Below are 17518 nucleotides of genomic sequence, written 5' to 3' on the forward strand. Positions count from 1 at the left end.
CTTTCCACCTCCCAGCTGCTTCCTTTCCATACTCAATATTTTGTATTGCATTGAATCCTCAATTTCATTATTTCATGCCTCTGTGCATGTATTTTCTTTGTGCAGATATTTTCTTTGTATAGGATAGTCTTTGTGCTGGTCCTTTGGGCAGATTCTGTCTCATTTATTGAGAGTCAACTCAAATATTGCCACTTGTGTGAAACCCTCCCCGATTTCATTCAGGGAAGACTCTCTCCCTGCACTTCGTATAATTATTTTATTGTATTCTAATTTCTATTAAGTTGTTTGTTTCTCTTTCAGATTGTAAGGTTCTTGGGGGCAGGCACCATGATTATTTCTTTATTTTATTTTATTTTTTTGAGATGGAGTCTCACTCTGTCACCCAGGCTGGAATGCAGCGGCACGATCTTGGCTTACTGCAACCTCTGCCTCCAGGGTTCAATCAAGCGATTCTCCTGTCTCAGCCTCCTGAGTAGCTGGGATTACAGGCGTGCACCACCAACGCTGGCTAATTTTTGTATTTTTAATAGAGACATGGTTTTGCCATGTTAGCCAGGCTGGTCTCAAACTCCTGACCTCAACTGATCTGCCAGCCTCGGCCTCCCAAAGTGCTGGGATTACAGGTGTGAGCCACTGCATCTGGCCAATTTATTTTTTTACAGTGAAAAATAACTTACCCAGAAGTACATTAAACATAATTTAGAAATAATTATAAAGTGAACACAGTGTAACTGTCTTAGTTCATTCAGGTAGCTGTAACAAAATTACCATAGACTGGGTGGATGCTAAACAACAGAAATTTGTTTCTCACAGTTCTGGAGGTTGGGAAGTCCAACAACAAGGCCCTGGCCCCGTGTGGTGAAGGAGGGCCCAATTTCTCATAGAAGGCTGTCTTCTCACATGTGACCTCCCACCATGTAACTTCACATGGAAAGGTGAGGTAGCTCTTTCAGGCCTCTTTTATAATGGCACGAATCCCATTCATCAGGCCTCCCACTCTTGTGACCTAATCACCTTCCAAAGATCCCACCTCCTAATCACCTTGGGGATTAGGATTTCATCATGTGAATTTTTTGGGGACACAGACATTCAGACCACAGCAGTAACTATTACCCAGGTCATGGCATGAAGTATTTTCAGCACCAGAGGAACCTCCTGCATCCCTTCCTGATACCATGAATCCCTATACTATCTTGGCTTTTGTGTTAATTACTCCTGGTTTTTCTTCACAGTTGTACTACCTGTTTGTGCATTCCCAGACAATGCTGTTTAGTTTTACAAGTTGTTGAACTTCATACCAACGTAGTCATGTCATGTGCATTCTGTTGCATTTGGTTCCTTCTGTTCATCATTGTCTTTGTATAATTCATCACACAAAGCTGTGTGCAGCTACGTTTCTTTCCATTTAATGAGTGTATAGAAGCACTCCTTTATATAGATATACTATACATGATATATTTATTAATGGACATTTGGTTTATTTCCAGTTTTTTACTATTACAGTGCTTCAAATATCTTGTCCACTTCTTCTGGTACCCACGAGCACAAGTTTTTTCAGGGTATAGATCCAAGAATGGAATTGATTGCCACAGGGTGTGTATATCTTCAACTCTACCAGATAATGCCAAACTGTTTTTCAAAGTGAGTGTTGAGATTTACATCCTGCCAATGTGTTGAGAGTTCCCATTACGTTACATCTTTAACGTGTGGTATTGTTAGACTTTACAATTTTCACCAACATGATTGGTGTGTAGTGGTATTTCACTGTGGCTTTCAAATTAAAAAAATTATTTTATACATTACATTCATACTTATTTATGAGGTACACGTGGAATGTTGTGACATGCATAGAATGCGTAATGATCAAATTGGGGTATTTAGGGTACCTGTCACCTGAGTATTTATCATTTCTATGTTAGGTGCATCATCTGTATTTCCTTCTGTGTAATGAGGTTGACCCCCCTTTCACGTGTTTATTGTTTGTCTGGATTTTGTCTTTGGTGAAGAACTTACTCAAGTTTTACTCACTTTTGTAATGGGTTGCTTGTCTTTATTTTATTGCTGTATAAAAGTTTTTATTGAAATCTGGATGTGAGTCTATTGTTGATTGTATGTGTTGTAAATAATATTATACTATAAAATCACACACAATGAAGATGTATTGATTACAGTAATTTTTGATTCTTTACCTTAGTACTACTGAGCAGGAGACAGAATAGATAAGATGAATAATAGTGTACATGAGTTCAAATTAATCTTCTCCTTCTCTTTTCCCCAGGGGTTATTATCGTTCCCAGTGCTGGTGTTGGTATTGTCCTCGGAGGCTACATTATCAAAAAATTGAAACTTGGTGCCAGAGAATCTGCAAAACTAGCAATGATCTGCAGTGGTGTGTCTTTACTGTGTTTTTCAACCCTATTTATTGTTGGATGTGAAAGCATTAATCTAGGGGGCATAAACATCCCTTATACAACAGGGTAAGTACCTCTTAAGAGCTGCGTTGTATCTGCACGATGGAGGTGCAAAGCCCCATGGTGTTTGTGCATCTGCAGTCAGACTCACACCCCTCCCTCCAAGCTGTTCTCCCTGTGTGTTCTCTGTGTGCTCTGCCTCTCCAAGTGGAGCATGCACTCCTGCAGAGCAGAAGCCAGGGTCTTGTCTTCCTCTGCCCCTTCTGACCCTCACAGAGGGACTTTCATAGCATTTTAATTACATCAGATGAGGATGAAATGCTTATTGGATTAATGAAAATTGTTCAGTTTTTATTGTAATGTTTTGAATGGGGAATGTTTCTGTAGCTCAAAAACATAAAATTCAATGGAAATACAAGGTACGATGAAACCTCTTGCTCTTACTCAAGTCCTCCATCCACCTAGCTCTTCCCATTCCTCCAACCGAAGATGAAACAGGTAACCCCTTTCATTCATTTTTTGCATATCCTTCCAAGGCTTCTTTATTGAAGACGCTGTGGATATGTATTTTCAATTGTCCCTCTTTTGTATCTAAAGTAGAGCATTCATACATGCTTTGCTGAGCTTTTTAAAAATGGAACAATATAGCTTGGAGATCTTTCTGTATTGGTAGTAACAATCTGAAGCATAGCTCCCCTTTACCATGACTGTATTGCAGGCTGAGCATGCTCTTAAGTGCTTGACATATGTTAATCCATGAATCCTCTCAATAACCCTATCAAATAGGTGCTGTTATCATCCTGAGTTTACAGATAGCAAAACGGAGGTACCGATCACATGTAACCAGTGGACTGCTGACAAATGTTTAAATGGCTCTCTAAAAAAGGCTCATGGCCGGTGCTGTGGCCCAGACCTGTAACCCCAGCACTTGGGGGAGGCTGAGGCAGGAGGATAACTTGAGACCAGGAGTTCAAGACCAGCCTGGGCAACATAGTGGTAATTCATTTATACAAAAAGTAAAAAGTAAACAAAAGCCTTGATTTGTAGCATTTGTCAATTCTGAGATGTAAATACACCCCTGTGGATGATTTCATGTCATCAGCTTGTCGACCCTGAACACCGAGTTGGGAGGAGGTTCTCAGTCACACACCATTGTATAATGTTTCTATCATACAGGTAGAATAGACTTAAATGGCCTAGGCAAGAGCATAGATAATAATAAAATAATTAGAAGGTGATGAATTTTACGTATTTATTATCCTTGTCTTTAATATCATTTGATTACATGTTTATATCATTTAATTTTTAAAAATAGTTGTGTTAAACCAACAATTGACAAAATCCCTTAGAATTTCACAGTAGAATCTTGTCATCCAGGGTGGCTGCCTCCAGTGTGGCACTGCCCAGAACCCAAGACTTAACCACAAGCAATCTGGCTACAGTGTCTGTGCCCATAAGCACTACCTTTAACCACTGCATAGCATTCCATTGTATTCCACTTTGTATTTAACCTGCCCCCATTTGATGGGCACTGGGTTGTTCCTAATCTTTAATTGTATGTATGTATGTATGTATTTATTTATTTATTTTTCTATGTATTTATAGACATGGTCTCACTATGTTGCCCAGACCGGTCTCGAACTCCTGGTCACAAGTGAGCCTGCTGTCTCAGCCTCCCAGATAGCTGGGATTATGGACACATGGCACCATGCCCAGTTAATTTTTAGTTGTTAAAAGCAATGCTGCAATAAATAACTTCAAGGAATTTATCACTTCTCTTGTGTGCTCTGTATGTGCAGGATAAATTCTCAGAAGTGAGATTGAATAAATAGTACCAAATTACCTCCACAGGTATTGTACCAATTTTTGCCCTCACCAGCAATGGATATGAGTGCTGTTTTCCCCACAGTCTCACCAAAAGAAGGTGGAAAGCTCTTCTGTGAGAGTTATGAAAACCTTAACTTTTATTTCTTTTCTTTTTGAAACAGAGTCTCTCTCTGTCCCCGAGACTGGAGTGCAATGTCCCCGAGACTGGAGTACTCATGGCTCACTGCAGCCTCAACCTCCCAGGTTCCAGGGATCCTCTATCCTCAGTCTCCCGAGTAAAGAGGGTCTCCAGGCATGCACTACCATGTCTGGCTAATTTTTTGTATTTTTTGCAGAGACGAGGTCTTACTTTGTTGCCCACGCTGGTCTCAAACTCCTGAGCTCAAATGATCCTCCCGCCCCAACTTCCCTAAGTGCTGGGATTACAGGTGTGAGCCACTGTGCCCAGTCAACCTTTACTTCTTAACTACATGTATTTTTGTTAGGATCTGCTCATTTAACAGAGCTTCATTGTCCAAGTTTTGGTGCTTGGTGCCAAGAAACACTTCTGTTTCCTTTTGTTTCTCAGTGGAGTTTTATGTTATAAAATGTTCCACTTTGCATTTGAATAACAAAAGCTTTGATTTCATCTAGCCAATTTAGAATGTTTGGGGGTGAGGAGAAGGAATAACAAATCAGAGTTTATTTAGATTACAGAATACTGTGCCATCTTTTGTCCTGGGGGTTATTTTTCTACCAGAAGACATCAGTGTGTGTATGTGTAAGATGCGTGTACTGGGTATGTGGCTTCTTGATAGTGCCTAATAGGATGGCATAAACAACAAAATCTTTAAAAATGGACAAGCAGTATAGAATGAGAACTCAGGTTCTGGAGTGGAATTAGAATTTGGATCTTGACTCTGCTTGGCTGGTTGCTTAACGCTAAACCTCAATATCTACCTCTGTAAATTGGGGTAATGTTAGCAGCAATCTTAGAAAGTTGTGGGCAAGGGTTATGTATGTAACATGTGTAAAACTCTCAGCTAAAGTGAGGCACTGAAGGCTAGCTCTTGTCATTAGTCATCACTAATAAATTAAGAATAATTTCTATTTCTATCAAATTAGTTTTTATTAAAATTAGAGAACATAAATAGAATTAAAAAGTTCATAACAAAAACCCAGCAGTCTTATGACTAACTCTGATTTGCAGGGGCAATAATTTTAAATTCTTTTTAGCTGTTTCTTCTGCAATGTATCTCGGTACTTTTCAGAAATACTATATAAATTAATCAAACTAAGGTATTATTTGTGACTTCCTAGCTTGGCAAATGAGGAGCTTCACTTTACCTTTACAAATTGTGATCAAATCCTTTTTTGGTATTTTCATGTTAAATTTATGACATATGTATTGTCAATGAAAAGAGTCAAACTCTGTAAAATATTTGAAGAGATTTATTCTGAGCCAAATATGAATGACCGTGGCCTGGGACACAGCCCTCAGGAGGTCCTGAGAACATGTGCCCAAGGAGGTCGGGGTACAGCTTGGTTTTATACATTTTAGGGAGACATGAGACTTCAATCAAATACATTTAAGAAGTACATTGGTTTGGTCCAAAAAAGTGGGACAACTCGAAGCAGGGGCCTCCAGCTTATAGGTAGATTAAAAAATTTCCTGGATGACAATTGGTTGAGTTTATCTGAAGACCTGGGATCCATAGGAGGGAATGTCTGGGCCGAGATGAAGGACTGTGGGAACCCAAGTTCTTATTTGCAGAGGAAGCCTTCCAGAAGCAGGCTTCAGAGAGAATAGACTGAAATGTTTCTTATCAGACTTCAAGTCTGTGTTGATGTTAATGTTGGAGAGGTATAATGAAGCATGCCAGATTCCCTACTTCCCATCCTGGTCTGAACTGGTATCTCAGGTTAAATTTTAAAAGAGCCCTGGCTGAGGAGGAAGTCCTTTCAGTTGGTTGGGGGGCCTTAGAATTTTATTTTTGGTTTACAGTATCGTGATTAGATTTCCTTATTTGTGTAACACTGATTTTCCTGGAATTAATAATTACTTTATTTCATTTACTTTGTTTTCTTTGAATCTGCATCTAGTTTCCCACACCCTCTGAGAGCTCAAAAAATATCTCAACATGACCTTCCACCTATTTGATGAGCTCATGGTTCCATCTGCCCACTTCTTGGAGTCATCTATGCAGGGCCCACAGTCCCCCTACTCTCATCTGGACACAATGTTTCTGGGCTGGCTGCCCGGCTGTCATCCTGAGAATTTCTTTGCCTCTCTCTGTATTGATCCTTTGTTTTTTTGGACTCTGTGGAGTCCTCTTTTTTGATTTACTCCCTCATTTTGATGGAGCACATCCTCCAGTAGCTACAAAAAGACTGTATAGGCTGTAACTTTGTTTTTTTGGGAGACTTTTTATTATATACATTGATAAATATTATATATAGACATATACACACACATATACACTGTTACATTTGATTGTCAAGTTGGCTGAAATTTTGGATGAGTCATTTTTACTCAGAGTTTTGAAGTTTTTGCCCCATTGTCATCTAATTTCTAATGCTCTTGTTGGAAGTCTGGCTTTTCTTTTTCCCAATGCTTTGTAGGAGATGTATTTTTCCTTCCTGGGAGTTTCCTTTTATTACTAGTATTTCAGAATTTCACTATGGTGTGTTTTGAGATGGATCATTTTGATTTTTTGCTAGGCACGTGGTGAGCTCTTTCTGACTGGAGACTATATTTTACAGGTCTGTTTTTAAACTTTAATTTCTTTTTTCTCCTTGCCATTTTTTTCTTTCTCCCCTTCATTGATCTCTCCTGTTCTTATTCTTGTTTGGAGGTACTGGCAACTTTTTGTATGCCTTTGACCAAAGAATGATCCTCCTCTATCAGAGAAGGTTGTCCTCTTTGACCAAGTGTGCAGCTTCAGGAGGGACACAGGTGGAGCGGTGAGGGAGGCAGGGGACACCCGTCTATTCAGCCAGATCAGCTGAATCAACCCTGACAATCAATGTGGTGGCAGGTGTCACAGCCAAATTACTCTCATGTCCTCCTTTACTCATTATTTATCATCATTTCATATGTCCTTTTCTGTTCTACTTTTTAAAAAGATTTCTTGCATTTTATCTTCTAAGTCCTCTGTTGAATTCTTTATTTTGGCTGTCATTTTTATTTTTTTGAAATAGGATCTTGCTCTGTCACTCAGGCTGGAGTGCAGTGGCATGATCATGGCTCACTGCAATCTCTGCCTCCTGGACTCAAGTGATCCTTCCCCCTCATCCACCTGAGTAGCTGGGACTACAGGTGTCCACCACTACACTGGGATAATTTTTTGTAGAGATGTGGTCACTCTATGTTGCCCATGCTGATCTTGAACTTCTGAGCTCAAGCAGTCTGCCCACCTTGGCCTCCCAAAATGCTGGGATTACAGGCGTGAGCCACCTCACTCAGTCTATCATATTTTTAATTTCAAAATTCTTGCTTGATTTCAGATTGTCCCTTGTTTCTAACCATCTTGCTTCATGAGTGGAATATTTTGTCTTACTTTTCCAACATTATTTAGATTTCCTTTTCTTTCCTAATTTGTCTCTGTGTCCTATGAGTGCCTACTTTCTGTTTATTTTGCTGTCTTGATTGTGTTAGCAGTTCTGTTCAAATTTCTGGTGATCCTTAGCGTGCTCTTGGTATTGAAGAATGAGAACTTAAAAAGCTGAGCAGTTGCTGTGTGTGTATGAGGGTAGGTCTTGTTATCTGGTAGGTCTCGCTGTGGAAGGTGGATGCAACTGGAGTTTTCATCAGTGTGCTGCAGTGTCAGGACCCAAGGGCTTACCTCTGAGGTGCTTCAGTTCCTCAAGAGACAGATGCTCCTTTCTCTCCTGCTGGGGCCCTGCTGGGGAGGACTACAGGGTTGTAAGCCTTGCTGCTGGCATCCTAGAGCTGAGAGTCGGGGGAATGGGCCTGGGTCCTCACTGTTCATTTTTCAGGCTTTTACCTAAGTTCCCTATCATCATTCTAGCATCTCACTGAACTTCTCCTTTATGTGTGGTGCTTTTAAGCCAGAGCCTTTGGTTCATTTTCTCCAGAAAACAGGGAGTATAAGGGAAGGAGCAGTTACCTAAGTAGAGAAGGGATGGGAATTTGCTTAAAATGGTGTCATAGTTGGACCATATCTTTCTTGTATTTCCTGTCCTTGAGGACCTGTCCTTGTATTATATATTTCTTGTAGACCTGTCCTTGAGGTCTAAGAGCCTCTTCTTTCTCTTGCTACTTGCCTTGATCATGCCCGTATGTTTTTCTAAGTTCTCAATCATGCTTTGTTTTACTGAATCTTCCTGTTTCCCTGAACTCCATCCTCCTGCTTCACTTTGGACTGCTTGCTCAGTTGACATAACTTACACCCTGGGTCCTCCTTTCAGAAGTTTCCTCAGTTGTATCCACTAGTGTTTGTTTGTTTATTTATTTGGTAAGTCCTCATTTTGCCAGAAAAAACCTTAGATAACTTCCGGGGAAAGGGTACATGGGAAGGAAGTCTTTCTGAGCCTGTGAGCATATTAAAGCGTCTTTGTTCTTTAGTGGTAGTTTAAGCAGGCATAGAATTCTAGGTTAAAAAATTATCAACCCCATTAAAAAGTGGGCAAAGGACATGAGAAGGTACTTTTCAAAAGAAGACTATACACAGCCAACAAGCATATGAAAAAATGCTCAACATCACTAGTCACCGGAGAAATGCAAATCAAATCCACAGTGAGATGCCATCTCACATCAGTCAGAATGGCTATTATTAAAAAGTAATAAAATACCAGACGCTGACAAGGTTGTGGAGAAAAGGAAATGCTTATACACTGCTGGTGGGAGTGTAAATTAGTTTAGCCATTGTAGAAAGCAGTTCGATGGTTTCTCAAAGAACTTAAAACAGAATTACCATCAACCCAGCAATCTCATTACTGGTTATATATCCAAAGGAATATGAATCATTGTACCATAAAGACACATGCACACATATGTTCATTGCAGTATGATTCACAATAGTGAACACATGGAATCAATCGAAATGGTCGTCAATGAGAGACTACATAAAGAAAATGTGGTACATATACACCATGGAATACTATGCAGCCATAAAAAAGAATGAGACCATGTCCTTTGCAGCAACATGGATGGAGCTGGTGGCCATTATCCTAAGCAAACTAACATAGGAACAGAAAACCAAATAGCGCATGTTCTCACTTGTAAGTGGAAGCTAAACATTGAGTACACATGGACACAAAGAAGGGAACAATGGACACTGGGGCCTAACACCAGAGGGTGGGAGGAGGGAGAGGATCGAAAAACTGCCCATTGAGTACTATGCTGATTACCTGAGTGATGAAATGATCTGTCCACCCAAACCCCTTAACACAAAATTTACCTATATAACAAACTTGCACATGTACCCCTGAACCTAAAATATGTTTAAAAAAATGAATTAAAACAAACGAGTAAAAATTAAAAAAGTATCTTTCTGGGGACTTTGAAACCATTGCTTTATTTGTCATCTAGCATTTTCTGTTGCTGATAAGAAACGTAATTTCAGCCTTAGTTCTCATTTCTCTGTGGCTAACTTTATTTGGAAGTTTTCAGAATACTTTTTTTCAAGGTGTTGTGAAATTTCATAAGGAATGCTTTACCTTCAGATTTTGTCATGGCTGGAGACTTCTTATAATCCCAATGCCACTTTCTCAGAGGGGCTTTCCATCTCTGCCCAATCTAGGGGAGCCCACTGTTCCCCCACTCTTGATTACATTATTTCTCCCTGGTTTCCTCATGGCACTTAACATTACCTGAAATGATCTCATTTAATGATTTGCTTTGCTTTTGTCCCCTCTGTCTAAAATATGAGCTCCTTGGGCACAGTTTGTAGAGCTGTGTATATAAATATATATATATATAATTTTTTTGAAACAGAATATAGCTGCGTCACCCAGGCAGGAGTGCAGTGGCACAATCTTGGCTCACTGCAACCCTGCAACCTCCAACTGCCGGGTTCAAGTGATTCTCCTGCCTCAGCCTCCTGAGTAGCTGGGATTATAGGTGTGAGCCACCATGCCCGGTCCAGCTATCTGTATAACAGTTGCATCCTTACTGTCTAAAACATGTATGATATTTGTTGTGTGAATGAATGAATGAATGAATGAATGGGTGCCTCGGCACAGGGCTTTGTTCATTCATTGTACTAGGCACTTTCTGAACCCTTTTAATGCAACACATGTCTTTTTTTTTTTTTTTTTAAACTCTTTTTCTCTTTTTCCTGTGTTCTATACTACTCCTGCTAATCAGATGTTGGAACGTATGGACTGGTTGCCTGTGGGTTTAATTTTGATTTATTCTCTCATATTGCATGCTTTTGTCTTTTGCTCTGAGAGATTTTTTTAAGCCTTGTTTTCTGTCTTTATGTACATTTTTTATTTTGAGGATTTTTTTTTTCTTTGCTGTATTCTGAGTGTTCCCTTTTCATAGCATTCTGGTGTTGTTTTATGGAATAATGTCTTCTCAGATCTCTCTGCACATACAATTATAACCTTTTTTTTTTTTTTTTACTTTGTTTTCGTGCCTTGCATTTTATCATTTTGTTTTAAAGAATCAATTTTTGTATTTGTTTATTCTGGGCTTTGCAGGTGACAATACTCAGCCTAGCATATCTCAGATGGTGTCTTTCCTCTCCCTCTACCTCAAAGACAAGAATGAGGGGATTTTATTCAGAGTTGTCAACATCTAGAGTAGAAGTTTAGCTTTTTACATTTCTTTCAGTTTCCTTAGAGAAGCACTTCCTGAAGAATTTCTGGGCCATAAATTGGAGATGGGAGGGAACGGATAAATGAGAATGGAAGGGCTCACTGATGCAATTTTCTCTTCCTTAGAGCTCCAGGGAGGCCCACAGTGGTTTCTCCTCAACTCACTTTTGCCCTCTGTTGCATCTGCTCACTTTGAGCTCAGAACCCGTGGAGATTTGATCGGGCAGGCTGGCTCCTATTCCTCCAAGGCAGCCTCTGCCTGTTTCACATAAACCCATGCCTATCTACTTGCCATTTTTGTGAAGTTTGGTGTCACGCTTTCCTTTTAACCCTACTCTACTTTTATTTCAAGTGTGTTCTCAGAAGGGAACGGAAGGCACAGTCCATGTCTTACCTGCTTTTAAACAGCAAGTCTCCTTAAGATTCTTAAAACCCCGGCTTAACACCACACCTGCCTCATCCATCTTGAATCAACTGCGGCTGGGCTTGCCCACCACTACTGGGAAAAATTATATAATTGTGCTGATTGGCTCCATTACAAATTTATGAGTTCCAATCTTAGCAGGCCCTCATCTTTGCTGAGCAATCCATTTACTTCATCTCAGTCAGCTTTCCTTCTCATGCCCATGATGGTGGCTCTGTTTTTATATTTGAACCCATTTCTTCAAGTCCTTTATCATGCCCCAGTCTTGTTTTTCTTAGCAGACCCCTGAATGGCCCATGTTAGTTACAGATGAAGTTATGAAGAGTGAACTTTCTGAACTTCTTTCTTCCATCCCCTCAAACTCATTTGTCTCACACAGTATTGTTTTCAAAGGCAAGTACTGGCTCCATCATTGTCTAACTGTGTGACCTTGCAAAAAAAATTACATAATATTTGTTGAGTCTTGGGTTTCTCATATTTAAAACTGGTGATGATGTCAGTCTTTCCCGGTTACAAGCATACTTAAAGTTCATCTCTCCTGGTTACCAGTGTAATTACTCATACATCTGGTTGAAAACATTAAAGTAACGCAGAAGGGTTAAAAAAAAAAAAAAAGAGAAAGAGAAGTCAGTGTCTCCTCCTCCCATCCTCAACCATTACCTTTTTTTTATTTTTTATTTTTGAGACGGAATCTCGCTCTGTCATCCAGGCTAAAGTGCAGTGGCACAATCTCGGCTCAGTGCAACCTCCGCCCCCTGGGTTCAAGCAATTCTCCCTGCCTCAGCTTCCTGAGTAGCTGAGATTACAGGTACCCACCAACATACCCAGCTAATTTTTGTATTTTTTAGTAAAGATGGGGTTTCACCATGTTGGCCAGGCTGGTCTTGAACTCCTGACCTCAGGAGATCCGCCTGCCTCGGCCTCCCAAAGTGCTGGGATTACAGATGTGAGCCACCATGCCTGGCAACCTTTAGCTTAAATCATGTGAATACTTTAAACAAATATTTGTAGTTTTGATAATGAGAATGATATCGGGAAGGTTCTCATATTTCCTAGCACAGAATCTAGCACTTTGAATATGCTGAAAAAAGTTAGTTTCTTATCTCTACTCCCTTTCCTTCTAGATCATGCAGAGCAATTCCATTTTCTTCTTTAATAGATGAATGAATGTCTGGCACCTATCTCAGTTCAGGGATATTACTCATACAGTGAGGCTGCAACTCTTATGAACTCGACAAAAATTTACGTCTTTATTATCGAATCCATTAATTACGGTACACCTTTTCTTACTTATTCAATCCAGAACAAGTAACCTGATTAAGAGTGCTGGAGACCGTGGCAAGGACCCAATTGTTTTAGTATTTGCAGTCTGACTTTAAAGGAAGTTTATAAATTGTAGCAAAAGAATAACCTAGTTTCCATGGAGAATTCTTCTGGTTTCCCAAGTCCTAGGAATATAGTCTAGAATGACTTAATGAAAACACTACTGGGTGGTGCAGCTGCATAGGCGTGCCACTTTTAGAGTAGCAGATAGCTTTTGTGAACAAAAATGGAATCCTTTCTTCAAGCAGGGTGTGAGCTACATTTCAACTTTGCTCCCTTGGCTGGGTGCCCTTGTTCAGTGTACAACCTGCTCAACAGTATGTGGCTGGCCTGCCTAGTAAAAACTGTTTCTCATTCTGCATGATTTTAAGACTTGCATGTGGCTTTTTTTCCCTTTCAAGTCAGTAAAGAGAAAGACGAAGGGAGTGGCAGTGAAGAAAGGAGTCTTTGTAAGGTACATGTTTGGTTCAGTGTGATTGGCACTTACACATGTCTTATGCTTACGACACCCCTGTACTGTTTATGTTATTGTCTATGTTTTAGTTCAAGAACCTGAGAAATTAAGTGATTTATCCAGGCTCATTTAATAAGGAGTGGAGCTGAATCAGATCTAGATGATTTATGTCAGAGTTTGCATTCTTTCTGAACACCTCACTGAGGTGCTGTTTTAAATCGTGTATTTCATGCGTGTACGCAACTGCATGCACACACAACCTTCTTGCTGGATGAGCTATTGGGGATGTATCTACTTCTCAATACTGCATGGTTTTCTGATATTCAGAGCAGCTGAGTTACAGGCATCATGCTACGTGCTCTGCATGCCTACAGCATTTGCTCTGTGGCTCTCACATCGGCCAGTCTAGATTTTTACCTTAGCCTTGCCACATACTGGCTGTCTGGGTATGGGCAAGTTATTTGACTTTTCTGGGCTTGGTTTCTACATTTTTAAGGTGAGACTACAGATAGTATCTATCTAGTTGGATTAATGTGAGGATTGAGTAAGATACTTGGCCAATTCTTTAACCTTTCTGTGCCTCAATTTCGTCAACATTAAGATGTGATCAATTATAGTACTTATCTCTTAGGATTATAGGGAGGATAAAATGGGATAAAATGCATAAATAGTAAGCAATTGATAATAACTATTTAATGATATTTTAATGAGAATAAAGTCTCAGAGAGGTTAAATAACTTGCTTGAAGTCACACAGCTAGAAAATGGCTGAGCTAGGGTTTGAAATGAAGTTTCTTTGATTCTGGATGCAATGCTGCAATACTTTTGATTATTACACTATTCTGACAGAAGAAAAAATACAAAGAAGAAAGCATTCTATATAAGTCAGTTCTATTCATTAAAGTTTATGTGAAGGGCTTCAGGTTTACAGGCATGGTGAATTTTCTAACATTAAAAGGACTTAATGACTGACCCTTCTTTGATTAATATCAAGTACTCATGAATCACCTAAGTGCCTGGGATGGAGTTGGGATGTTTTAGGAGAATGAGCTTTTCCTGTGAAGCCAAAACGTAATCACGACCTTTTTGTAGAATGAATCTGATGTGTTATTAGTGGTTTTCTTAGAAAATTCAGATTTGATAGCCAAGATATGGAAACAACTTAAATGTCTATAGACAAGTGAATGGACAAAGAAAATGTGGTATGTTCATGCATCACATAACAACATCTCAGTCAATGATGGGCCACATATACAATGGTCATCCTGTAAGATTGTAATGGAGCAGAAAAATTCCTATTGCCTAATGATGTTGTAGTCATAAGGTCGAAGTGCAATGTATTGCTCACAAGTTTGGAGTGATGCTAGTATAAAGAAACCTACTGTGCCGGCAGTCCTGCAATAGTACAGCACATCTAGTTGTGTAGAGTACATAGTACTTGATAATAAGCATCTGTTTTTATTGGTTTATGCATTTACTATACTATACTTTTAATCATTATTTTAGTGCATACTCTTTCTACGTATTAAAAAAGTCAACTGGGAAACAGCCTCTGGCAGGTCCTTCAAAAGGTATTCTAAAAGAAGGCATTGTTCTCTTAGGAGATGACAGCTCCATGCATGTTATGGACCCTGAAGATCTTGGGACAAGAGGTGCGGGTGTAAGACAGTGTTACTGATGATCCTGACCCTGTGTAGGTGTAGGCTAATGTGTGTGTTTGTGTCATAGTTTTTAACAAAAAGGTTAAAACAGTAAAAAAAATAAAAAAATAGCTTTTAGAATAAGGATATGAAGAAAAAATACTTTTGTACCACAGTTCAATATGTGCTTTAAGCCAAGTGCTATTACAAAAGAACCAAAAGCTAAAAAATAATTACAAAGTGTATAAAGTAAAACAATTATAGTAAGCTAAGATTCATTTATTATTGAAGAAAGAACAGCGGTTTTTAATGGGTTTAGTGTAGCCTAAGTGTACAGTGTTTATGAAGACCATAGCAGTGCACGGTCATGTCCTAGGCCTTCACATTCACTCACCACTCACTCACCATGCACTCACTCACACAGAGAAACTTCTAGTCCTGCAAGCTCCATTCGTGATAAATGCCCTATACAGGTGTATCATTTTTTATTTTTTATACTTTATTTTTATTGTACCTTTCCTGTGTTTAGACATACAACTCCTTGCCATTGTGTTATAATTGTCTACAGTATTCAGTGCACAAACACGCTGTACAGGTTTGTAGCCTGGGAGCCATAGTCTATACTGTAGAGCCTAGGAGTGTAGTAGGCTAGACCACTTAGGTTTGTGTAAGTGCATTCTACAACATTTGCACAGCGGTGAAATCACCTGATGATGTATTTCTCAGAATGTGTCCCTGTCATTAAGTGACACATGACTATATATGTACAATGGACACTATTCAGCCTTAAAAAAGAAGGAAATTCTGCAATATACAACAACATGGATGAACCTTGAGGACATCATGCTGAGCGAAAAAAGCTGGTCACAGATTTCACTTACATGAGGTATTCATAGACTCAAAGAGTTAGAATGGTGGTCATCAAGGCTAGGGGGATTGGGAAATGGGTCGTTACTAATCAGGAATCAGGAGCCATACAGTTTTAGTCAAGCAAGGTAAATAAGCTCTAGGGATCTGGTGTTCAACATCATGTCTAGAGTCAACAATACTGTATTGTACACTTAAAACTTTGTTAAGGAGGTAGATTTCACGTTAGATATTCTAACCCTCATAAAATAAAATAGAAACTTCAGACTTAAAAATCTGATGAGTTTTCATTTTGAAAGATCCTAAGAGCTCTAGCAAAATCCTGGCCCATTTCTAACTCAAGTAATTACCTTCTCAGCACCCACAATTTTCCTCCAGTTTTAATTAAGAAATGTGTTTTGCTTCGTCTCTGTGGCTGCCAGACTGTACTTCACACAGGTATGTCCTAATCACCTTGGACCCGAAAGAGCTGGCATTGACCATGAAACTTTGGTTAAGTGATGCTTTACATAAATACATTGTGTAATGTGAGTTATTGCCCCTCACTCTGCCTTTTCTTCAAATAATTTTTCAAAATGGGGTTCAGTCTGAGGTCCGTGTAAAGACTTTTTAACCAGTGCTATGTGCTGATAAATCACTTAGTATTTACTTACTGTCTACGACCATCTTTCATTTATCAGTTACCATCTTCTTGAACTTAAAGCAAAATCTATTATATTATCTGGTTTGGTGACTTGAGCTACTGAGCTGAAACTTTTCCAAGGGTAATTTCTTGAACTACCAAAGGACCAGGAAGATTTTTCTCAGTTTTCTGTTCTCAGCAGAGACTGTTGGATGGGATGATTCACTCAGTCCCACCCAGCTCCAAAATATTTCTCTAAAGTATCTTTTCTGAATATGGCTTTATTGTCCCATCATATTCAGACTGTAGAAATTAAATAAATACAGTCTGTTAATTCAGACCTTTGCCATAGGCACAACACAGCTTCCTCCTCACCACACTGGATTTTACCATAGGACAACATGGTGTCTTTAGATAGTGGACCAGCCCTCCCAGGTTGACTGGCGTTCCTGGCCAGGTCATTCCTAAATTCTCCAATTATATCATTCAAACCATTCATCTCCTTGCCTGTGTCTAATGGGTAGCTTAATCTGCTTAAGAGTTTTTTCTCCATTGTTTAAATATTTTAGCACCATTAAAATCATTTATTATATGTATTACTAATTTTAATGGAAGTTTCTAAGAATTAGAAGGAAAAGAAGTTTGCTTAAAAGATCATAGATATACATGTTTTTGGATTATCCTAGCTCTTTTCACTGATAGGCTTAGAGTTCATTTCTAGATGTAAATATATGAGTTCATCTTTAGTTGGCTCTATTTGGAGACACAAACAACATTTGTTTTACTTCGTTTTAAGAGTATCAAGGGGATATAAAGTATAAGCAAATTTTCTTTCTGCCAAGTTTGAAATTTTGTAACAAAGATCTAAAGAAATCAACATGAAGTCTGTAAGGTATATATCTTAAAACATGGTAAGTTTTTATTTCAAAAATGCCACTGAGTATTATTAAACTTAGGACCAAGTTTACCTTTCTATACCCTTATATTAACATATGTTATATTATGACTATACATATGTTAAAATATGTTCTATTAACTTATTAACATAACATAATATAATGTAATGTTAGGAGGAGAAAAAATAGAATTTAAAACTTTACATACAATCTTGGTAGCAATATGTTATTAATGTTAATCTATATGTACATTGAAAAAAGACCAGAACAAAATATACTAAAAGCATTAA

General features: G+C 38.9%; 1 protein-coding gene across 2 annotated transcripts in view; it reads left to right on the forward strand.

Moving 5' to 3' along the window:
* SLCO5A1 (solute carrier organic anion transporter family member 5A1) overlaps positions 1 to 17518 on the forward strand; it is a 160974-nt gene that overhangs the window by 122154 nt on the left and 21302 nt on the right. For both annotated transcript variants that reach the window (XM_010375049.2, XM_030938208.1), the window contains one exon: positions 2279 to 2477. In XM_010375049.2, the coding sequence (XP_010373351.2) occupies positions 2279 to 2477 (199 nt within the window). The remainder of the gene's footprint in view (positions 1 to 2278; positions 2478 to 17518) is intronic.

The sequence above is a fragment of the Rhinopithecus roxellana genome, chromosome 9 (assembly GCF_007565055.1).
Source record: "Rhinopithecus roxellana isolate Shanxi Qingling chromosome 9, ASM756505v1, whole genome shotgun sequence".
NCBI lineage: Eukaryota > Metazoa > Chordata > Mammalia > Primates > Cercopithecidae > Rhinopithecus > Rhinopithecus roxellana.